At 38.1% G+C, this 25286-nt stretch overlaps 1 protein-coding gene across 2 annotated transcripts in view; it reads left to right on the plus strand.

Moving 5' to 3' along the window:
• The window catches only part of LOC141378996 (CUGBP Elav-like family member 5), a 253784-nt gene that overhangs the window by 111430 nt on the left and 117068 nt on the right, over positions 1-25286 (plus strand). Inside the window, exon 1 of one of the 2 annotated variants that reach the window (XM_073931436.1) lies at positions 17230-17527. The exons of the other annotated variant lie outside the window; for it this stretch is intronic. Coding sequence (XP_073787537.1) covers positions 17476-17527 — 52 coding nt within the window. The 5' untranslated portion in view covers positions 17230-17475. Of the gene's footprint in view, positions 1-17229; positions 17528-25286 lie in introns of those variants that run through there. 2 annotated transcript variants of the gene reach the window in all.

Below are 25286 nucleotides of genomic sequence, written 5' to 3' on the forward strand. Positions count from 1 at the left end.
GACTGCATATAATGGTTGTAGTGCGACCTGCTTAGATTTTTTCTAAAGATGTGCTGAATCGCTTTTCCCGGCCATTAAAATGGTTCATATTAGCTGTCAATCACTTAAGGCTTTCCGCTGTCAGATGACAGGGAGCTTTTGTGACTGCAGGAATTGCAAACGCCTGAAGAATGAAAAGTACACAGGTTTGCAAATCCCACCTAAAGTTACAAATAATGGCACAGATGACCACTATCATGTGGTGAATGTTGATCCACCAACCGAGATCGAGTGTTTTCGGAGAAGGTGGCCGTATCTGGATGCGTTGCATTCACTGCGTGTTCAGCACAAATGTCCGCTAAATGTAAAATCTAATACTGTACACATCATCGCCAAAGAAGCAGGCCTTCTAAGTTTACACTGAAACTGCAGCTCATAACAAAGAACCACATTGCGCTGTTGGTCATCGCGAGAATCCTGCTCTGCCTGCTCATTTATTGGGTCGGCTGACTCACCTGCTTTATTCCACAAACACAGAAAAATGTAAATCAGCTCATAACTAGTGTGAGCATTTACAATGACACAAACCAAAATCAATACTTGCAAAGAGTGGCAGAAGTGAGACTTTTTTTTGAGATGTATATTCTTTTTCTATTTAATTACTGATGACTGTTTGCAGCTTTTAGCCTTGAATTGAATGATTTATTATAATCTTTTGTTTGTTTTGTAGTAGAAATATTATTCATTAAATTAACTCGCATATAAAAAAACATATTTTTGTTTGATGTAAACTATACATTTATTCTTCATGAAGTAACAGTAGGACTTTATATAGCAGATAACCCACATTCAAGGCAGCATGATAATGACAAATGTAATTCTTTGTTAGTATTATTGTCATCATTGATTCAGCACGATTGTCTAACCGTGCTGAGAACGGTGTGTAAGTGTGCCGCACTGATCCAGGCTCAGTGGAGAAACAACCATAACCGTACTGAACTGTTCTTAGAAGAGCGGCTATTGATATTAATGACATGCATAACATTGATTAAAAACTATAAACAAAGGCCCATTGTGACATCTAGATTAATCCCTCTGCTTTACTTAAATGTATATGTTATCTGCAATATGTTATTGCATTTAGAAAGATTTAATTTACGCCACTACAGTTGCAGCTCTAAGTCGTGCTGGTATTACATTTTTTTTGAAGGCATTAAAAAAGGTAGTAAAAGGTATTAAATTCAACTTAAGAAGTTCTGTATATAACCTGAAATAAATATGTTTGTTTTATTTGTGTTTAATTCGATGGAATGATAAACATGGACATGGGTGTTATTCAAAACATGACCTATTTATTTTTAAATATATTATATTTATATATTTAAAATGTTTTATTTAATTGTTTAAACCATATTACATAAATTTACAACTACTATTTTACCATTTGTTTTGGCTTTAGTTATTAAACAGATTATTAATAAATAATCAAAGAACATTTTACTGAGCTCAGTCAATAGTTTTGTCTGTAGGTCTAGTCAAAAGTCTAATACAATTAGAGCCATGGCTGCAACAAGTCGGCAACACTGTGTCTAAAATGAAACTCTCTTATCAGAAAACAATTAACACAATTATTCCAAGCACAACATTGTGTTAGATTTTAGCAAATACAAATGTAACCTTGTTGATTATCACTTATGTGACTATGATCAGACCTGCCGCACTCAACTGAACAAAACATGGACAAATAAAACTCTATCACAGAGAAATAGTCATCCGCGGGGGTCCTTCTCTCATCTAAACAGGACATTAATGCATCTTTGTTTCTTATGTGTTTATCATTGTAGGTGTCCCCAAAGGTGTGTGTGTGTATCACCAGAGTCCTCAAAGTGTAGCTAAAGCAGTGTGTGTGTATCACCAGTGTCCCCAAAGGTGTGTGTGTATGTCACCAGTGTCCCCAGAGGTGTGTGTGTGTGTATCACCAGAGTCCTCAAAGTGTAGCTAAAGCAGTGTGTGTGTATCACCAGTGTCCCCAAAGGTGTGTGTGTGTATTACCCGAGTCCTCAAAGTGTAGCTAAAGCAGTGTGTGTGTATCACCAGTGTCCCCAAAGGTGTGTGTGTGTGTGTATCACCAGAGTCCTCAAAGTGTAGCTAAAGCAGTGTGTGTGTATCACCAAGGTCCCCAAAGGTGTGTGTGTGTATTACCCGAGTCCTCAAAGTGTAGCTAAAGCAGTGTGTGTGTATCACCAAGGTCCCCAAATGTATGTGTGTATCACCAGAGTCCTCAAAGTGTAGCTAAAGCAGTGTGTGTATCACCAAGGTCCCCAAAGGTGTGTGTGTATCAACAGAGTCCCCAAAGGTATGTGTGTATCACCAGAGTCCTCAAAGTGTAGCTAAAGCAGTGTGTGTGTATCACCAAGGTCTCCAAAGGTGTGTGTGTATCAACTGAGTCCCCAAAGGTATGTGTGTATCAACTGAGTCCCCAAAGTGTAGCTAAAGCAGTGTGTGTGTGTGTGTATCAACAGAGTCCTCAAATGTGTGTATTTCCACTGTAGTCTAAACTAAATTAATTATAGACACTCCTATTTCAACTAATCATTTGTATAAAGACTTTCCCAGTAATTGTTTTCACTGAGAAACGTGTCTTATGGCGCATGTAAGTAGGTAGTGTATATGGATTTGAACTTCACAACCCTTGTTTTATACAGTATGGGTTTTAGTGTGAATGGATTTTAGATGTACTATATTAACCATCATATGACTTATCAGTAGAGTTTCATCACTTCTCATATCATTGGATATTAATGTGTCTATTGAGCTTCATAAACTCACTGTAAGGTCATCCATTTACTTCTCCCTTACTGTTTTTTAAAATTAGTTTGTATGTATTATTCTGCTAACATGCTGTCTGTCACATACTATTTATGAGAGAAATATGTAATTTCATGAACAATACTTGACACCAAATGACCTTCTGACACCAGATTGAGTTATTTGTGAAGGAAAAAATGTAATTGTCTATTTTCAGTGATCTTATTTACTTTATCATATGTCTCTCTGCACTAACATTATTATAATTATTAATAATATTATATTAGAAATATTCAGATAACCGAGTCCTGAAAGTATACTTTAACCTGAGTTTGTGTATAACTGCGGTCCTCAAAGTGTGACTATACCGGAGTTTGTGTATATGTCCCCAAAGGTGAGTTATAAAATACTGTCCTCATTTTGAAGGTAATTTGTCAGGTCTTTATAGAAGTATTTTTTTGCAAATATCAACTGATATTCATAATAAGCACATTTTTAGTAGTGCAGTCATGTCTTTCTTTTGTCTCTAGACCCTTCAGAAAGGGTAGTCCCCAAAGGTAGGGTGTTGAGTCATGTGTCCTCATTGGTTTGTTAGGTGGGTATGTGTGTGTGTGTGTGTGTGTGTGTGTGTGTGTGTGTGTGTGTGTGTACGTATTTTTGTTACATATCAGGGCACAAATCTGTATAATGACATGAGTATGACACAGGCATTACAAAAAGTAGGTGACATTTGAGGACATTGATGACGTCTTCATATCTCAAAATGTGTATAAATCCTACAGAATGAGTTTAATCAGAGAGTAAAGCTGCACACTGTCTCCTGTGATGGTTGGGTTTAGGGGTGGGGTGGGGTGAGGGTAATACAATATACGGTTTGAACAGTATAAAATGAATGGAATGTGTAATGTCCCCACTTTTCACAAAAACAAATGTATGTGTGCTTATGTGTGTGCGTGTGTGTGTGTGTGTGTGTGTGTGTGTGTGTGTAAAGTAAACCACATACATATTCTTACCTGTAGTTATAAAGCTTGTTTGGCATGCTGTCCCGGGAGAGAGCCCTGAGCTCATAAGATCCTCAAGCCTGGGGCTCCCTCCCGTTTGCAAGCTGAGAGGGGAGTTTGAGCTCAGGTAGATCTTGAGAACTCCCCTGCTGTAGTAGCTAATGAACAGATTGCTCTTAAGAGATAACTACTTATTAGGAGCATGTCTATGGTGGCGATTTAAACTAGTCAATTAACTTAAGTTGCATGTTTTTGAATAATAGGAGGAAACCGAGGAACCCGGAGGAAACCCTCGTGAGCACAGGGAGAGCGTGTAAACTCTGCAGTGAAATGTCAGCTGGCTTGGTAAGGACTAAAACCAGTGACGTTCTTGCTGTAAGGCAACAGTTCTAACCACTGGGCCACCGTGCCACCTATCTGGTAAAGAAGGAGTTGAGCCAAAAGGCAAAACGCTGGATTTACCGGTTAATCTACGTTCCTACTCTCAACTATGGTCAGATTCATTAATTCATTTATTTTTTATGTTCAGTAAGAGAATTCTAGCCTGTGTTAGGCTAAACAAGTGCACTGAAGTCCGGTTGAATGTTAGGTGGATTATAATGTATTGAGAGAGGTTCTGTATGCTGCCTGGTTGGTTCCTTTCACATGACTCGGGGTTCGCTTGTGGCACTCTGAAATTTTCAACTCAGGCTCATTCTGAAAACACACCCCCACATACATTTCTGGACACCACCAAATACGTCTCAGAAGGTATGTTTTTTTTGCAGTTTTTGATTTTCTATAAATCCACAAGAGGTCGCTGTGTACGCTTTATCAGACCTCAAATTTCTCTTTTGGGTGCCACTGACAGACTGAATGACTGACTGACTAACACTGACTGACTGACAGATCGATCTCCACGCTCTCCTCTTTTCCTAAACCCAACCAACAGTGTTTTCGAAAGGACCAATTGACCCGCCCACCCACTTCCCTAAACCCAACCGACACTTTTAAAAAGCAATCCAGAAAAAGAAAATCCCTCGCCTGATTTTTACCACGATTTCAGATTTCATCACATTCTCACGTGGTTATTTACTTGTTTATTTTTTTTATCTTCTGTTTTTTTCTTACCCGCTTTCTGGAACCTTTCTTCGATGGACTCGAACTCCGTCGTCGTGGTCAGTTCCTCTCTGCATCTTAAGGTTGCCAACGTACGTGGTGAGCTACTGGTCAAACTGGTAACAGCGGGAAAGCGGTCTATACGAAGGCAAGCAGTCAGCTGGTAAAAGCGAAAAGGAACGGCATCATACCACCCCGTAGCATTCGTTTTAATGACGAAATGCAGCCATACGTACTTCTGGCTACACAATTCACATTCTACAGAAATGTATATACGGCTACATTTTCAGAATGAGACCATGGAAATTTCTGAAATTTTCAACCCAGGCTCATTCTCAAAACGCAGTCCCTTGAACATTTCTAGATACCGCGAACTACGTCCCGGGAGGTACGTATTAAAGCAGTTTTTATTTTCACGAATCCGCGAGAGGCCACTGTGTGCGGTTTTTCACATCTCAAATGTCTCTGGCAAGTGCCATTCAAGGCCGCGCTGTTCTCGTGTGAAGCCAGCAGAGGCCGCTGTCGACCAACTGAATGACTGCATGATTGGCCAATCGACCGACCCACTCTTTACCTTCTCTAAACCCAACCAATTTTACCGATTGACCCACCCACCCGCTTACTTCCCTAAACCCAACCGACAGTTTACAAAAGCCATCTAGAAAAACAAGAGCCCTCGTCTGATTTTTACCACATTTTCGGATTTTACCACATTCTCACCATGTTGTTCACTAGTTCATTTTATTTTTTGGATTCTGTTTTTGTCTTACCTGTTTCTGGAACCGCTCTTCCCCGAACTCGAACCTGGCCGTCGTCGACGTCGACGAGCTAACTGAACTGAACTGATTGCAGTGGGAAAACCCTCCACACAGAGGTAAGCGGTCAGCCGGTAAGCGCCAAAAGGAACGACGTCAAACCGCCCTGTAGCGTTCGCTTAAAAAAATTAAATACAGCCATATGTACCTACGGCTACATAATTCGCGGTCTCCAGAAACGTCTGTGGGACTACTTTTTGGAAAGAGCCTGTGGTAGTAACCACAACTGGTAGTACCTGTAAAAACGTGAGTGTGACATACCGCATGTTTATCCCTTCCTATTTGTGTTCTGAACCCACGCATCTCCATTTGAAATAACGAAGCTAAGTTCGCAAAATACGCTAAATGTGAAAGTCTTGTTGACTTGCAATATCAGACTGTGCATTGCAAGGCCCTATTTGCAGTTGTATTTATATTAAATAAATACTTCACACGGACCTATCAAAGAAGTCCAGCCGGTCGCATGTGGCCCGGCGGACATAAAATGGCCAGGTCTGCTTTAGACAAAAGCGTCTGCTAAATGAGTGTGAATGTACAAGTAGTTATAACTAGTTTTACTATAAAATGCATTGTTATTCACCTTCAGAAGCGTTGCAGAAAGACCTGAACTGGTTTCCAGGAAACAACCTCAGCGCTAAAATAAAACTTTTAATCAATATTACGTGTGTTCTGCAACCGGCTGCAGCATGTCAGTGTGTTCATCTCAGTGAAGTCTGTGAAATGAAGTGTTCACTTGGGACTAATGATCTACTCGGGGTTGTGTTTGTTGTTGTGTGCATTAGCAGGTAAATCTAGCCTCTTCTGTGGGTTCTGAGCTCAACTTGGCTGATTTGATTTCATGTGAAGGGTTTGAAGTGCTGAGAGAACATTCAGGCTTCACTGGTTCTCTCTCACTCTGTGTGTTGTATGCGTTGGGATGGATTTGAATTCCTGTCTCATTGGAACTACAGAAATATTTTGTTATTCTGAAACAATAAACAAAGAAGCATGTTTGATATACATTATAAAATGGATATTTTGTTCTGATTCTTTCAGGATGAGTTGTTTCAAAGCAAGTCTAACATGTATTTGTACATGCAAAACACTCAGAACACCCGCTTCGATTGTTATCAGTGGTTATCAGTTGATAGATATGGACCAGTAGGGGCCTTCTGCAGGCTCAGAAGGCTGTTATCATCCATCCACATGGTTAATCAGCTATACTAATAAAAAAGACTCCAGATCCAGATGTTTTTACATTACTGTGATGGTTGGGTTTAGGGTTGGGGTAGGGGTTGACGTTAATAAAATATAATAAACGAGAAACTTAATAAATAATATAAATAATTCTCGTTTACTTCCGGACGTATTTGATTTATAGCTGATTAACAATGTGGATGGATGATAACATGCCTGCCTGATACATGTGCCTGCCCCTTTGGCCCATATTTATAAGCTGATAACCACTGATAACGCCCTTTTAATAGAGTGATAACATTTGAATCGGCTGCTTACATAAGTGACAACACCCTGGTAACCACCTCACCCCTACTTACTGGATCAACACCCTAGAGCAGTGGCCTCAACCACCGGGCCACGGAATGATCCGTGGATCAATTCAAGAGTTCACACTTAGCTTATGATTGATTATAAGCAAGTTTGGCATGCTGTCTCGGGAGAGAGCCCTGAGCTCAAAGGTTCTTGAGCCCTGGGCTCCCTCCCGTTTGGAGGGTGAGAGGGGAGCCTTGAGCTCAGGTAGATCTCGACAACTCCCTCATGATAAAAACTGATGACTAAAAATGTAATGCTATGAAAAGATATTCTGCATGGTGAGAGATTAACTGTAGTGCAAAATTTTGATTCATCAATTTACTTGTTGTGCATGTTTTTGGAATGTGGGAGGAAACCGGAGGACCCGGGGAAAACCCACGCAAACATGGGAAGAACATGCAAACCACACACAGAAACGACCACCGGCCTGTTAAAGGACTAGAACCGGTGACGTTCTTGCTGTGAGGCGACAGTGCTAGTCACTGGGCCATCTTGCTACCCCATGGAGGGAAAGGGGAAGAGGTAGGGGTGGAAGGGGGGATTCTTCAAATCGAAGATGACTGTAGTGAAAAAACCCTGGCTCATTATAGTGGGCTAGGAATGGCCTGATTGGTGGATCATGCATGCTAATGCAGAACCAGCCGTGTTCAATCATAATCACGTGCTCCTCTCGAAATCACTTGGTACCAGGCTGCAGAAGAAATCATTAATTATTTCCGTTTTATTTATTATCTGAGTCTAAACAATCTTTTATTTTGAACAATCTTTTATTTTGAAAAATGACCGTATTCTCTTGCTTACATCTCGGTCACTTGAGCGCCCAAATTTAACCCACAAGTGCTCAAAACAACCTACAACAAATGCTGCAAGACAAGCTATAGTACATGCTAACTTCTCAGCCCCAGTCAAAACACTTATGCAAATATGAGCAATAATAACAGAGAGACGCTCGACTCAGCAAACACCACTAAATATTTCAACACAGAGCTTTTCCAACTATTTCTATCTCAAAAGCATCAAAACGCATGCCAAATTCCAAAGGCTTTGTGAAGGCTTTCTTTTGGAAATGGGCTGGAGAGCAATATATTTCACACATAGGGAGCTAAATAACACTCTATTATATGAAGTTCGGAAAAATTACACTGTTAAAGATTAAAATGAACTTTAGATGTTAAGATGTTTTAGATGTTAGAGTCAGTGTGTTTGTTTTAAGGATATCTATAAGCTAGTCTACTTCAAAAGCAGTGACAAAATCTACATTTAGAACATCCAAAGCTTGCAGTTTGTCACTTCTGCCTAAATGGATCAACATTTTCTTTTCCATGTCACCTTACACTTCAATTTCTCATCAAATCATTTCACAAATTAGATGCTTCCATTTGCTTTTTCATTTAATGCATTTGAGCTCAACCGCTCTCACAGGCAGAGCGGTGATAAAAACAAAACGCTATTGGCTGTCGATGTAGGTCAAACGATCAAACGATCTAGGTGCAAAGTCTAAAGCACATGATGCAAAGGTATTAAGGGCATGTCTGGATCCACTTTTGCCATTTTAAGGATGGAAATATACGCTTTGCGCCCTGTCATATGGTTTAACAGGACTGTGCTTACTCTCTTAATGAGTTATAGGTGTGTTTTGAGCATAACATGCATTAAGCAATCTTGAGTCTCAGCTCACATTTCCTTTAAGAGTCAGTTGCATCGCACTATGGCACATTTGCTATTTACACGGCAGACTTTATTAGTGGAAAAGCTGAACGCGTCACTAGCAAGAAAACAGTTAAAAAGAGCATCTGCAGTGTGAAGATAAAGAACAAGCCTCCTCCATTTGGCCTCTTCACTTTCTCTTTACTTTTACTCTTTACTCCTTTATTTTCATGGAAAAGGAAACAATGTTTTACGCACTCCACTGAAGACATACATTAACATATATCATTTTGTTTGACTCATTTTTGAGTCTCACAATTTTGTAAGACTCATTTCAAAACTATTTCTAAATTCAGCTCTAATTTCCAGCCAGCGAATAAATGAAGAATGATAACGAAATGTGGTCAAAAAACTCTGGTGGTTGAAAATGTGGTTGAAAAAACTCTGCCCTAGACTTTAGAGCAGCTTTTAGTTGGCGCGGTCTATTTCAGTTCTTCAAAATAGCAACGCACCAACAATGCACCTTAACACACCTCCTTTTATAGACAGCACACCCATGAGTCCACAAAGTAGCTCAAATATATTTGCTATTTAAACAACTTGGTGCAAAACATGAAAATTACAGTTGCGCTGGTCTAAAAATCGCAACAAATCGCACCAAACACGTCTTGCGCCTTATTGCACCTAGTGTATGATAGGGCCCTTCGTGTTTCATTTGAGACTACATCAAACACTGAATAAAAAATGCACCTTTAAACATGCAATCTAACCTCGAAAGTAAAAGACCAATGCAGTACTCAAATTTATTAATACTTGAGTAATGCTACAAATGCACAAAACATTTTTAAAGAAATGCTTTGTTGTTGTTGTTTTTTACATTCACTGAGAGAGAGAGAGAGAGAGAGAGAGAGAGAGAGAGAGAGAGAGAGAGAAGAGGGGGAAAAGCTCTAAGCCGATTAAAAGCTGTAAATAGGCTTAAACATTGACACAACTGAGAGCCCAAACAAATATGCCCCTTTATTTCTCAGCAGGACTCATACGGAGGATTGCAAAAAGCCTAAACGTACAAACCCCTTTTCCCTCTTTGCCTCTAAATCCTCTTTTTTTCCCTTCCTTGAACAGATAAACAGACTTTGTTCTATCCCTGGGTTATATTTTTCTAATATGCTAAGCAGTTGTCCTACAAACAGCGGCGTCTCGCAGGTGGAGTGCTGCTTTACACCTTCATCATGTTTTGTTTGCTCGGAGAGCAGTCAGATGGGACCGGCTCGAACGCAAGGCCTTTTTATCTTTGTTTGTTTTTAAAAGCGATGACAGAGAACGTCAGTGAATGTTTTTATTTGACGCAACCGCAGTAGAGAGAGAGAGTGTGTGTGTGTAAGGGGAAGATAAATCAAAGCGCTACCCCGTTTAACCCACATCAACACATTTTTGACTTGCCAGGCAGAAAGGAAATCACGGTAAAGTTAACTTTACATTCTAACGCATGCAACGATTACTGAATAAAGCAATGGGGAACCAGTGATGCTACAATAGTTAAAGGGAGCTGCTATAGTATATGCGAAACTGCAGCTGAGGAATTATTAAGCATAAAAGCATTTTGATACTGACAGATTTATACTAACAATTTTAACACAAAAAAAGTACTAGTAAATATTCAAATATTTGCAAGTAAAAGCCTAACCATATCTATTAGTACTGTTAATTAGAAATATTTAATTTAAGTTTACTCTGGAATTCCTGTTACATTTTCTTTACTTGTTTTTTGTCAATTTTACTTAAAGGGTCACGAAACACCAAAACACATGTGTTGAGCTGTTGACAGTCGTATATGTGTCCCACACTGCTAAAAACACTATTAGGACACCTATATTTCACTAAAAAGTGTAAATTGGTTGTTTTTGCGTTATTTCAAGCAAATTCGTACTTCCGGTTTGAAACGAATTTTTGAAGCCGCGTCACGGTCATGACATAATATGTTTTCCAGCGTGCAGAATGGACGTCTGTGCCAGAGCGTGTCTTATTACGTCTTACAGTGTGATGCATTAATGCATGAGTAAGGCTTGGTTCAAACCAATCAGCGCGCTCTATTGTGCAACTTCATTAATATTCATTACTGTCACAGTGTTTAGACAACAGAGACGCCACGTTGTGTTGGCAAAACAAGCGTGAAGTGTTGCTCTTATAGTTTGCTGCAGTGAAGTTTTGTTTTCATTTTCTCTCTGTGAGAGCGCAGCTGGAGTCACGTGTGGATTAACAGTGTACGCGACGCTCGACAACAAAAACTTACATGTCTAAGGAGGATTATTGTTTACCTGAGAGCTTTTCTCATCTGCAAACGCTGAGATCCGGATTCGCTTGTAGTCTCCTCTTAATAAAGACGCGGCTCTAGTTGCTGGTGATTGTCCTGTTTCTACAGATTTGGTAAGTGAGCGACCAGCGCTCTTTGTTTATTCAGTTTGTTCGTATCAAACAAACTCTTGCACAGAGTGTAAACATGTTAGCAATACAACCAAACTTTAACCTCGTGTAGGATTTTCACCGCATTTTGTGACCGGAATAACACACGCGGCTTTCTGACGTTACCTGCCGTGTGCATCTAAGTTTCCGGGAAATGCGGAGGGTTTTTTTCTCTCGTTCGCCGTGCGGTTTCAAACATTGCATGAAAAATACATGCTTAGAGCAGATCCTCGAAATTAGGAATGAATTTCCTGAATGAAAGAGCCAAACTGCAGTTAAAATCCACCATTTAATAATTTGGCAATAATTTGACTACAGATGTCCATGTAAACACAGTCACTTTGTCCCGTGTGTCTGTATTTTGACTCTGAAACTCAGCGCGCCCAAATAGACACTCCCACACCATGCCTTTTTTCTTCCTCCGACACTCCCCCCTAAACAGAGCTGGACACGCCCACTTTTCTGACTTTTTCCAAAGTAGAGCTGTGAAAACACCCTGCTGAAACAAGGGGGTTTCATGGCCCTTTAAGTAGATTTTTAAATATATTTATTCATTCATAATTAATGAATTATGTATCACCACGTCAGAATGAATCGTCAACTATTCCAGCATATGTTTTACACAATAGATGCCCTTCCAACCGCAACCCAGAACTGGAAAGCAACCATATGTTCTCACATTCACACACACTCATACACTACGGCCAATTTAGTTTATTCAATTCCCCTATAGCACATGTGTTTGGACTGTGGGGGAAACCGGAGCACTTGGAGGAAACCCACGCCAACACTGGGAGAACATACAAACTCCACACAGAAATGGCAACTGGCCTAGCTGAATCAGGTCGAATCCGCAACCTTCTTGCAGTGAGGCGGCAGTGCTGAGCCACCGTGCCACCCTTTTTTTAATATATTACATCTTCATTCATTGATTTTCCTTCGGCTTAGTCTCTTTATTCATCAGGGTCACCACAGCAAAATGAATCACTAACTATTCCAGCATATGTTTTATGCAGCCCTTTCAGCTGCAACCTAGTTCTAGGAAACACCCATACATACTCATTTACACACAGTAAGGCCAATTTAGTTTCAAGAGTTCACACTTAAATACTGTTTGACAATTTGTTAGCAAGTTAGCAGGTTTGGCATGCTGTCCCGGGAGAGAACCCTGAGCTCGGAGATAGTTGAGCCCAGGGCTCCCGCCAGGTCCATAGAGCATGTGAGGGGAGTACAAGATCAGGTGTTCTCGAGAGCTCCCCTCGGCAAAAGAGGAAAGGAGGAGAAGGGGTGGATGGGGGGTTTCTTCGGGAAAACGAAGATAAGGGAGTGGTTCTTTGCCAGGTTATTTATAGTGAGTTTGGATCGATCTGATTGGCTAGCTAATGAGTGTAGATGAGTGGCCAGCTGCAGTAAATTATATCACGTGCTCCTCTCGAAATTAGTTTGTGAAACTTCATTTACTGAATTCACCTATAGCACATGTGTTTGGACTGTGGGGGAAACCGAAGCACCTGGAGGAAACCCACGCCAACACAGGGAGAACATGCAATAGAACTCCACACAGAAATGCCAACTGGCCCAGTAGGTACTCGACCTTCTTGCTATTAGGCGACAGTGCTAACCAATAAGCCACCGATGATGATGATGATGATGATGATGATGATTGGTGAAGCTGTTTTTAATCCCATCTGTGCTGACATCCTGTCAAATACACAAATAAGTGCAACATGATTACATGTTCTCTTTTCATTTTATGTGAATTAAAGTGAATGAATTGTTTAAGTTTGAGTCCAAGGAAGCTTGCGCATATAGATTCCCTAAATTTGTGAAGTAAGTTTGCGTAAGTCATGATTTGCATTTGTTCAATATATTACGAAATATTTTGCACACTGTAACAAGTGAGGTAACCTGTTGCTTTTAAGGCGATTAGATGACTTTACACGTAGGGTACCTATGATGAAAATCATCTTTTGTATCCTCATCTTTTGCATCTTCTCATCTTCTCCCTTTACCTTTATGTATTACTCCGCCTACATACAGAGACAAGCAGAAACACTCTACAGTTTGAAAAATATTGCAGCTGGTGGACAACATAATGTACTTTTGAAGTTTTTTTTGTCAAGAATGTAGTTGTTTAGATTGCAACTATGCAGTTTATTTATAAAAATAGTGCCTATTTAAAAAAAAAAATGTCTGAGAGACAGACCGTTGGTGGCCAGTAGCCTTTTATTGAGCAGAGCAAAGATGGTTATAGTTTTCTGTCCACATAATGGCGACAGAGACCACATAATAATACCTTAGAAGAGAAAAGCAATGTCATTTTTAACTACAGCTGTTAAAATCGTTATAAACTGGTAAGTGACATTCTAAGTCAATCTGCTGTATTTATACCATAGTAAATGTAGTGTATTGAGTGTGAGACTTATATCAGGAATGGATTTATTTTGTGTTGGCCATATGTTTGTTTCTGAGTCTCCTGTTTTCGTTACTGCAGACTAGTTCAGTAAAAAGAAAGAAGAAATGCTCGCATGTGTTTAGCGTTTTTAGAGTTTTTTACAACAGTAATCTGCTATTGTTTGCGTTCCTTTGACTTTTTCGGGGTTGATCGTTATAATATCCCGATTGCAAAAGAGAAATACTGGCAAATATCTAAATATCTCTAGACTGAAGGCATTTAATGCCGTTCAACCTTATAATGCTAAAATGTGAGCAAAATCAGCTGTTGTGTCATCAATGTAGACATTACGCTAGAGAATCATTCAAATACTAGCTCTAAAGTGACGTTTGTTAAGTTGCAACGGTTTCTGCTGTTCTGATGGCAGCTGCAGATGTGAATGAATGGCGCAAGAAAGTAGTTCTTCTTACAAAAGAGTTTTGAGACTCTCTTTGTTTGATTTTCTTTTTGATATATCCGATTGAGCCATTGAACTGTTGTATGAACGCAATATCACACTTGTAGCAGTGCAGTATGGGTTTATATCAGCACTGGTGGGACACAAAGGCACTTTGCCTGTAGCCTTGAGCCAATGCACGCCTCCCACCAGTGCCAATGTAAAGCCATATTGCGCTGCTTCTTGTGTGATATTGCTCATATTTATATATATATATATATATATATATATATATATATATATATATATATATATATATATATATATATATATATATATATATATATATATATATATATATATATATTTATATATATTTATATATATATTAATATTATTATTTACAGTTCTGAACATCTGTTTAAAAAATGCATGCTGTTTTTTCCCTATGAAATTAAAACAAATGAATAGCAGTTTTTAAAGTGTGACCAATATATTTAGCATTTTTACTTCTTTATTTTATTAAATATTATTTTATTTTATTCCTTAATCATTAGTCAACCCCCCCCCCCCCCAAAAAAAATATAAATGAATAAATAAAATAAATAAATCAAAACCCACTAATACAGACAACCAAAATTGATAACCATTGCTCCTGACAATACATAAATGTCTCTCACAATGAATTCATGTGAACAAATCTCTACATTATTTATTTCAGATGCTGCACCTTCTCTTAGAATCCCTCAGCAATCTTACGATTTTCCTTAGGTATAAAAATGAAGTGTTGTGAATCTGATCTCCAGTTGAAGTGGGAGTGTGTCTGAATGCGGATCAGCACCTGTACCGTTTCCCTCCCTCAGGAACCATTATCCTCAACACAGGCAGTAACACAGATTCCTGTGTGGAGATCGGGGCTGGCGGCTCACGGGCCTCCAGATGTCTTTGGAGAGGTGAGGAGATGTCGGACAGATGGCTGTGCAGATGTTTCCAGGTTGAGTTTTCTCTGACCTTCACAAAGATGTCTCTCAGGGTCGACACAGAGCGACCAGAGGGATGCTTGACTGCGCCGAGGTTGGTGGGTTAAGAGGACAGGAGACTTCATGGAGTTTACTGGTGTTTGTGTAATTTAGGTTTCAGAAAACCTTGTTTTTAGCGACACCGGTGGCTATTTGGTGAACTGCAGCCAGTACCCTAGAACGAGTTTACACCACTATTTTAGCCCTGATTTTCTGAGTGAATTATCAAAAACATGATCAGATAAATTTGCTGGTGTGTCACTGACACCTGTGAAATATATTTGGCATGCTAAATATCTGAGGACTGATTTTATAGACTTCATAGAGTTCCCTGGCTTTTGTTTAATGTAGAATTTAGAAAGCATTTTTAGTGACACCTATGGTCATTTAGCGAAGTGCAGCCAGTACCTTGGTTGCCGATGTCTGTTAAATATATTTGGCAGATTTCTGACTTCAAAGATTTCTCTGGTGTTTGTTTATTGTAGAGTTGAGAAAGCCTTGTTTTTAGTGACACTGGTGTTCGTTTATTGAACTGCACCCGGTACCTTAAGACGAGTTATAACTTATGACGCTGAACAATTTTAGCCCTGACTTTCACTCGCTGACAGCTGTTGTGAAATCACTGACAAATGTTGGAAATCTCAGGCACATCAGTGCTTGTTCATTCAAGCGATAATCACACAGTTTAATCTTATCAAAATAGCCTGTCGCCAACATCTGTGAAATATATTTGGCTTGCTAAACATGTGAGGTCTGATTTCATATACTTCATAGATTTCCCTGGTGTTTGTTTAATGTAGAATTCAAAAAGCATTGTTTTTAGTCACCCCGGTGGTCATTTAGTGAAGTGCAGCCAGTGCCTTAGTTGCTGACTCCAGTTAAATATATTTGGAAATTTCAGACTTCATAGAGTTCACTGGTGTCTGTTTACTGTAGAGTTTGGAAAGCCTTGTTTTTAGCGACACCGGTGGCCGTTATTAAAGTGCAGCCAGTACCTTATCACGAGTTCAGACTGCATGATTTTAGCCCTAATTTTAGTTACTCGCCAACAGGTTTTGTTGTTGTTATTATTATTATTATTATTATTACCCTATTTTATTATTATTATTACTATTATTATTATTATTGCTATTGTTACGAATAATGTTATCGTCAGTGTTACAATTACAATAGTAGTACTAGTAGTAGTTAATTAATAGTATTAAAATTAATATTGTTATTGGTTTTTATATTACTATATTTATAATAATTATTATCATTGTTATTTATAATAATAATACACAATAGTAATTATTGTTATTGTTGTTGGTTTTGTTGTTATGGTTGTTCTTTTTTATTATAATTATCATAGCAAAACATAATTTAAAAAATATAGTATTTTATAGTAATTTTTTTTTTTTTTTTAGGAAAGCTATGCTGCTTTTTCATAAATGGTAAATCTGAACAATCAGAATCATAGTTTGACAATGTTTCTTTTCTTTTTTTAACTGTAATAATTATATATAAGTTGGCGGTTCATTCCGCTGTGGCGACCCCGGATTAATAAAGGGACTAAGCCGACAAGAAAATGAATGAATAATTTTATAGTGATACTAATAATAAAATAATAATATTTATTATTATTATTATTATTATCATTATTATTAAGAAGAAGAAAAATGATATTTTACTATTGTTATTGTAACTAAGCATATTATAAAAAATACATTTACATTTTATTACAGTACCTCAAGTCTTTGTTGTTATTTAAATGTGAAGTCTGAATTTTCTGAAATGTGAAAACACATTCCCTCTATTTGGATCATGATAGACACACTAGAAGATGTTTCTGTTTGAAAATATGTCCCTTAAGAACAAAAAAAAAGGAAAAGAAAAGCAAATCAGATTGTAATTCAATACAACAGGCGCATAATAAATGATGGCAAATGTTCTTTTAAGGTGAACTGTCCCTTTTAGTCTAAACCGACATATTTCTCCGCGCTTCTTTCGGTGTAATACAGCGAATCAGCCCCAAAGCCCGTCTTCATTACCTTACATAACTGCTGAAGTGCTTGAATATGAAATATGGCAGCAGTGGCTCAGAGGTTCAGCTCACATCTCTCCTGCTGTAAGTGTGTCACCGGAAAAAGCGGGATCCACATTCAATCCCGCGCGGCACTGAAACAGGGCCCGTGCGAGATGAAAGACAGAGGTGGAGAGGAGCTGATGAGAATAGGAGGCCTGGAATCAACGGCTAATTAACTTTTCTTTTTTTTATTGCTGCAATGAATGCTTTGAACTGTCATTGATGTCTAGACGCTTATGTAAGGAGCTCTCTCTGCAGATACTACGACACAACGGTGAGCTTGACATTAATGCCTTTACAAACTGTACAAACTAGGACAGGCATGTGTGTTTGTGTGTGTGTTTTGTTCCTTGTATTCCAAATGTCCCCACAAGTATAGTAATACCAGTCAATTTTGACCTTATGGGGACATTTGCTGGGGCTCATGAGGATGATAGCTCTTAAATCACACAGAATTAAGTATTTCGAAAATATCAGTTCAGGTTTTTATGGAAGTCTCCATAAAGATAGCTGTACAAGTGTGTATGTGTGCGTTTCATGTAAATATACTTTTGTATAGCAAACCATTTGAACTTTTATTCATTCAAAGTATATGTAAGTAAATACTCCTGCTGACCCCCTTATGTGAGTTTTTATGAATAAATGTCCAAAGAGCTTGCCATAAAGATGGTCCCTTGTTGAATGCTGATTGTGAGCTGATGCGGTGAAATTAACACAGTTAAACAGTTCAGCCAGGAACTTACTTATCTCTAGGAATTATGAATGTGTTTGTATGAACTAGCGGCGTTTTAATACAAATCATTCATATTTAATGTATAATATATCATTTTATAAGGCGGCACGGTGGCTCGGTTAGCACTGTCGCCTCTCACCAGATGGTCAGGTGGCATTTCTGAATGGAGTTTGCATGTTCTCCCTTTGTTGGTGTGGGTTTCTACCGGGTGCTCCGGTTTCCCCCACAGTCCAAACACATCTGCAATAGGTGAATTAAATTCCTAAGTGAATTTCTTAAGTGAATTGAACTAAAATTGTCCGTAGTGTGTAAATGCGAGTGTATGGGTGCTTCCCAGTACTGGAATGTGGCTGGAAGGGCATCTGCTGCGCAAAGACCCTGATAAAGGGGTCACTCCAGAAATGCTTAATTGGGTTTAAGTCAGGGCTCTGGCTGGGCCATTCAACAGTCACTGAGTTGTAACTCACATTCTAATTCTTAATTATGCCTTAAACATGACAGTATTATTATTTTTTTGTCAGTTTTGACTTTTTATTTTAATATTTTACCAATTGAACTCGTGCATAATTGTATAATTGTGACTAATTTCACAATAACTATTTACCAGTAAATGTGTGTATATATATGTGTTAGTGATGTCAAAATTAGTACAATAACGCATGAGATTAATTTGAAATATTTAAGGCGTAAAAAAAAAAAATGCACATCACAGTTGCAGTTTTTTTTTTCCTGTTGTGGTCGACGTGTGTTCGATGTGTTCAACATGCAAAGAAATATGGATAAGACCAAGGAAGGCAGTATAAAACAATTAATGTCGCATCAACAGGCTATCCAGCGTTTCCTCCAGAGTTTCATGAAATATATATATATATATATATATATATATATATATATATATATATATATATATATATGTATGTATATATATATATGTATGTGTGTGTGACATAAATATGCAGATCCTCTACAGTTCTGTCAGGTTGGATGGTAAATGTAGGTGGACAGCCATTTTTAGATGCTCAGTTGGGTTTAGGTCAGGGCTTTGGCTGGGTCATTCAAGAACAGTCACTGAGTGGTAACTTAAATTACTATAGCAAAATGGCTGCAATATAACAAAGAGTGAAAATGTAAGGGGGTCTGAATAAATTCCGTACCCACTGTTTATATAATATAATATAATATAATATAATATAATATAATATAATATAATATAATATAATATAATATGCCTAGTTAGCCTAATTAACCGAGTTACTGTAATTATTGCAAAGATAAAATAAATTATTTATTAGAAATAAGTCATTAAAACTATTATGTTTAGAAATGTGTTGATAAAATCCTATCTCCCTTAAACAGAAATTATCGAAAAAATAAACAGGGGGGCTAGTTATATATATATATATATATATATATATATATATATATATATATATATATATATATATATATATATATATATATATATATATATATATATATATACTGTCTATATATATATACTGTATATACTGTATATATGTACTGTATATATATGTATGTATTTTTTTATTTTTTTATTTTTTTAATCGTATATGGCAGAAACATGCTTCCATATGCAGTCATGATAATAAAACAAAAAAGGTAAGCACAATACAATATATTAAACACAAATCACATTCAAATGAATGATTTCCCATCTGACAGAGTAGGACTGCACAGCGTTAAACATTTCCAGCAGCTCACACATCTCAGTGCGTCTGTGCTCACTTTCCCCAAATTATTTAATCAGCGCATGCCTGACGCTTCCCTCTAAATATAGGTCAGCATGCAGAACACACACACACACACTTACACATACAGAGGCGCATCTGAAGCAGCTTATTACTCATAGTTGGCGAGTGCAGCAACATGACAGCTCAGGTGATTTGTGTAAAGCTGAGGAAAAATCGAGGCACTTTAGCTGCATTATTGATGAAAATGAGTCCCTGCTGGTGTGTTTCTGTGATAAAGCTACTGAATTAAAGGAAATGGATACATGAAAATACTCCAACGGCAGAGTGAGAGTTTCTCTGGGACAAAAAAAAGGAAGAAAGAATGAGATGAAGGACTGAAGGATGATGCTGGAGAAGTCCTGAGAGGTTTATTATCGACACCGTTGCACATCCAGACTGAGGGGGAAATAAAACGGCGCGCTTTAATCCCCCAGCCGTAAAACACTGAAGCAGCTTTAATGTAAACACACACTTAACAGCTGCACGCTTTCAATTAACACATCGCCACTGCATGCGCGTCTGGAGAACATCTTTTCTTTTTTTTGTTATTTCTCATTAAAATCTGCTGCTGATTTTATGTGTGTCTGGATTTTCATTGGGTTCATTGACTGGATTTTTAGAATGGGATGTTCAAGACTGTCCATCCTGTTACATTCACAGTTAAAGATATTAGCCCTTCTGTATTTTTGTCCTCCAATTTGTTTAACGGAAGCAAGATTTTTTTAACATTATACAGTAATGGCCTCTATTTTATTGATCTAGGCACAACGTCTAAAGCAAATGGCGCAAAAGCATTAAGGGCGCATCCGCTTTTGTTATTTTGAGAACTGAAAAATATGCTCTGCACTGGCGGATAGTCTAAAATGCTTAATCTCTTCATGAGTTAATCATCTCCCATTCCCTTTAAGAGTCAGTTGGGTCGTGGCGCATATGGTATTTACATGGCGGACTTTATTAGTGGAAAAGCTGATCACTTCACTGGCAAGAAAACAGTTGAACAGAGCATCTGCAGCGCGAGGATAAAGAACGAGCCTCCTCCATTCGGCCTCTTTACTTTCTCTTTACTTTTACTCTTTACTTTACTCCTTTACTTTGGTGGATAAGGAAACAGAGGAATCTCACTATGCTAAAGATCTTTTAGTCACATATTTAATTTACATTTACATTTACATTTAGTCATTTAGCAGACGCTTTTATCCAAAGCGACTTACAAATGAGTATGGAAAGTGCAAAGAATTGTCTTAGAAATATTACTAAATTCAGTTCTAATTTCCAGCAAACTAATAAATGAACAATAATAACGAAGTGTGGTCAAAATTTTTTATATCCAAACACACGTCCTGTTCTTATCCTGTTCATTTATGAAAACTGATTTAATTTATCTCTGCTATGATGACAGCACATTATTTTTTTTTATACTTGTATGTAGTTACATTTAATGGCTTAATTAGGTTAATTAGTTTAAAATTAAGCAAGTCATTGTTTAAAGTTGGTTTGTTCTGTAGACAGTCAAAGAAATTTATTGGGGCTAATAATATTGACCCTTGAATTGTAAAAAAAAAAAAAAAAAAAAACTGCTTTTATTCTAGCCAAAATAAAATAAATAAGGCTTTCTCCAGAAGAAAAAATATTATAAGAAATACTGTGAAAAATACAAACGTAAAGTGCTAATTATACAAAGGAACAGAAAATTTGGAGCAAGAGTAAGGAGTGGAACATGTTTTTTTCATTATTCTAGAGAGAAGAGTCTTTCTACAGGTGGTATGTCAATCCCACTCACCTTCTTTAAAGCGTGCTAGATTTAAATGGGTCAGCTTGTATTAGCTGAACCCAGTAGAGCTAAAGCTGAAATCTTAGGGCGGGTGCCAGATTGGTAAAATGGGCCAAATAGTAGTATTTGTACCCAGTTGACCTAAAGTTGAAATCTTGCTAAGGGCGCCAGATTGGCCTAATGTGCCAACTAGTTTTAGATGAACCCGGTAAAGCTAAATCTGAAATCTTGCTACGGGTGCCAGATTGATCAAATGGGCCAGCTAGTAGTATCTGCACCCAGTAGAGCTAAAGCTGAAGTCTTGCTATGGGTGCCAGATTGGTAAAATGGGTGACTAGCAATAAAGCTAAAGCTGAAATCTTGCTGCAGGGCGCTAGATTGGTAAAATGGGCCAACTAGTAGTATCTGCACCTAGTAGAGCTAAAAATAAAATCTTGCTAAGGGCACCAGCCATTGGTCAAATGGGCCAACTAGTAGTATTTGCACACAGTAGAGCTAAAGCTGAAATTTTGCTAAGGGTGCCAGATTGGTAAAATGGGCAAGCTAGTAGTACAGTATCTGCACCCAGTAGAGGTAAAGCTAAAATCTTGCTACAGATTGGTAAATAGGCCAACTAGTAGTATAGTATGTGAACCAAGTAGTGCTAAAGCTGAAGTCTTGCCACAGGTACCAGATCGGTCAAATGGGCCAACTAGTAGTATCTGAACCCAGTAAAGCTAAAGCTGAAGTCTTGCTGGGGGCGCCAAATTGGTAAAATGGGCCAACTAATAGTATAGCTTAAGCTGAAATCTTGCTATGGGCGCCAGATTGGTCAAATGGGCTAACTAGTAGTATCGATACCCAGTAGAGCTAGAGCTGAAGACTTGCTGGGGGCACCAGATTGGTAAAATGGGCCAACTAATAGTAAAGCTAAAGCTGAAATCTTGCTTTGTGTGCCAGATTGGTCAAATGGGCCAACTACTGGTATCTGAACACAGTAGAGCTAGAGCTGAAGACTTGCTGGGGGCGCCAGATTGGTCAAATGGGCCAACTAATAGTATAGCTAAAGCTGAAATCTTGCTATGGGCGGCAGATTGGTCAAGTGGGCCAACTAGTGGTCTCGGAACACAGTAGAGCTAAAGCTAAAGTCTTGCTGAGGGTGCCAGATTGGTCAAATGGGCCAACTAAAAGTATAGCTAAAGCTGAAATCTTGCTATGGGCGCCAGATTGGTAAAATGGGCAGACTAGTAGTTGAACTAAAGTTCAAATCCTGCTAAAGGCTCCAAATTGGTTAAAAAGGGCCAACTAGTCGTATCTGCACCCGATAGACCTAAAGCTGAAATCTTGATAAGGGCGCCAGATTGGTAAAATGGGCCAACTAATAGTATCTGGACCCAGTAGAGCAGTTTATGCACCGTCTGCATCTCAGATCACCTCTGAAACCCTCGCTCCCAGCACTAGCTTCATCCCAGATGGGCTGGTGATTGTGGAGAGTCTGGAGCACATATGCGCACGTGGACCAGAGGTTAACGCAGCCCCGACGGGACCGCTGATTTTTCAATTTGCTTTCCATTAGGGATCAACCGCATCAGTCCAGAGAGAGCAGAGAAACCCTCATTAGCGAGTCTCTCGACAGCATTCCCTCATCCGCATTTCACTTTCACTCACTTTTCCTCCCATCCGCAAAAAAAGAGACACTTATCCGCCACACGGACTGAGGGGCATTATCATAATTGCATACAAATTAACAGCGATAGGCTGATGGAATATTCAGCACATGGTTTATCCTCACAACAAACTTGCCAATGCCTCGTCCCAGTTGGCCGACCAATGAAACTGCAGCTTTCATGAACATTGACTTCCATAGTAAATGTTTTTCCTACCCTGGAAGTCAATAGTTACAGGTTTCCAGCATTCTTCATAGCATCTTGTAGGGATAGTTTACAGTTTAACCCAAAGAATGACCAGTCTGGTAGATGAAGAAGAGCCGGAGTCAGAGATTTAAATAAATAAATCAAGTTTACTGAAGATAGTTTGCAGTTTCATCCGCAGAAGCCAGCTTCAACACTCACAATGAGTTCCTAGGCCGCTCTGCTTACAATCACCAATCAATAACAATTATACTCTCACATAACGTCATTAACTGCGTCATACATAAAGGTGTTCTAACCTGATTGGTTAAAACACAGATAGACTAGGAACATTTCCACGTGAGGTTCGTGCGTACAATTCTGAACAATATCTAAACATAAACGTCAGACATCCTTTAGACTGATTAGAGCTGACTCCAGACCTGTGAAACGGATCAACAATCAAATAGAACACACACACTTTAAGTATAATCTGTTTCTTATCCAAGGCTGAGTGTACTCTCAGCCGTCTTTATCAAAACTGGTTAAAAACTGGTATAATCTACATTCAGGCAGTTATATTCTTACTACACAAAGTCTATCTTGAATAAAAAGTAGAATCACTTTAAAAGATTTAACCGTAAAACTATAGCAAAATCACTTTAGACATTTTAGACAGTATTAACTCCTAGAAATAACAATAGAAACAGTTGTTTCCAGTCCTCAGTTCCACTCAAGATCTCCATGACCTCTGACCTAGTTTGCTGGCTCCTGAAAATAGGTATAAAGAGACTGGCAAATGCACTAAACATTCTTATATTAAGCAATGTGTTAACTTATTCATTAATTAAAATCAATTCACAGTTAAATACTAAGAAACAGGATGATGAAAAACGTTGGTCCATGATAAGATGGACTGGAAAGCAGAAATCCGAATCCTTCAATCTTCTTTTGTGTTCAACAGAAACAGCAAGCTTATAAAGCTTCGAAACCAGTAAGTAAAGGATTTCTAGTGTTGAGGATTTTGCGATCGCTGAATCCAACGCAAAATCAACAAAAAGTTTTTTTGCAATTCTGCAAATTCTTAATTTAAATGCAAAATAATCACAAAAAATTAAATAATGTCTTAAAACATCCAATTATAAACCATATAATCAAATTATGTTTATTTCAGTTTGCAGTTCATTGTTTTACATGACTTATAGATGTTGCATACACGGCGCATGTGATATATTTCAGTGTCTTTCAAAAAATGATGTGTCGCCTGCACCCTCACAATCATTATATTACATGGAAGCAAGGTTATAATAGTTTTGGATTTTTTTATTAGTTTTGGTTTTTATTTCCATTTGACTTTTTGTTTTCAAATTCAGTTAGATTCAATTAGTTTATAGACACATATTTACTTGTTTTTATTAGTTTCTATATTTTGAAATTGCTAAAATTTAGTTTAGCTTTTATTAGTTTTAGTGTTAATCATAGTTTTTTTTATAGGTAAGGATATTTGTTTGGTGCTAGATTCAAAATCATCAGAATAAATATTGTGTAAGAAAAACTCAGTCATACATTTTTGAAACATGTATTCAGAGGACACGTGAACACTATCATCTACCACTACCACCTGCCAAGCTGAGCCTGGTTTCTCTCGAAGTTTTTTAATTCTTTAATTTTGCCAATCATTGAAGTTTTTTTCATCGCCGCTGTCGCCACTGGCTTACATGGTTTGGAGAGCCGCGCATCAATGGATTTGCTCTTCCATGTTTGGACTCTCAGTAGAGATTATTAAACCACACTGATCTGAGCTAAACTGAACTGAACTTAAACACTGAAAACTGAACTACACTGTTTCGATTTACTATGATCTTCTATGCGAAGCTGCTTTGACACAATCTACATTGTAAAAGTGCTATACAAATAAAGCTGAATTGAAGTGAACTGAATACTTCCAG

The sequence above is a fragment of the Danio rerio genome, chromosome 2 (genome assembly GCF_049306965.1).
Source record: "Danio rerio strain Tuebingen ecotype United States chromosome 2, GRCz12tu, whole genome shotgun sequence".
Taxonomy (NCBI): domain Eukaryota; kingdom Metazoa; phylum Chordata; class Actinopteri; order Cypriniformes; family Danionidae; genus Danio; species Danio rerio.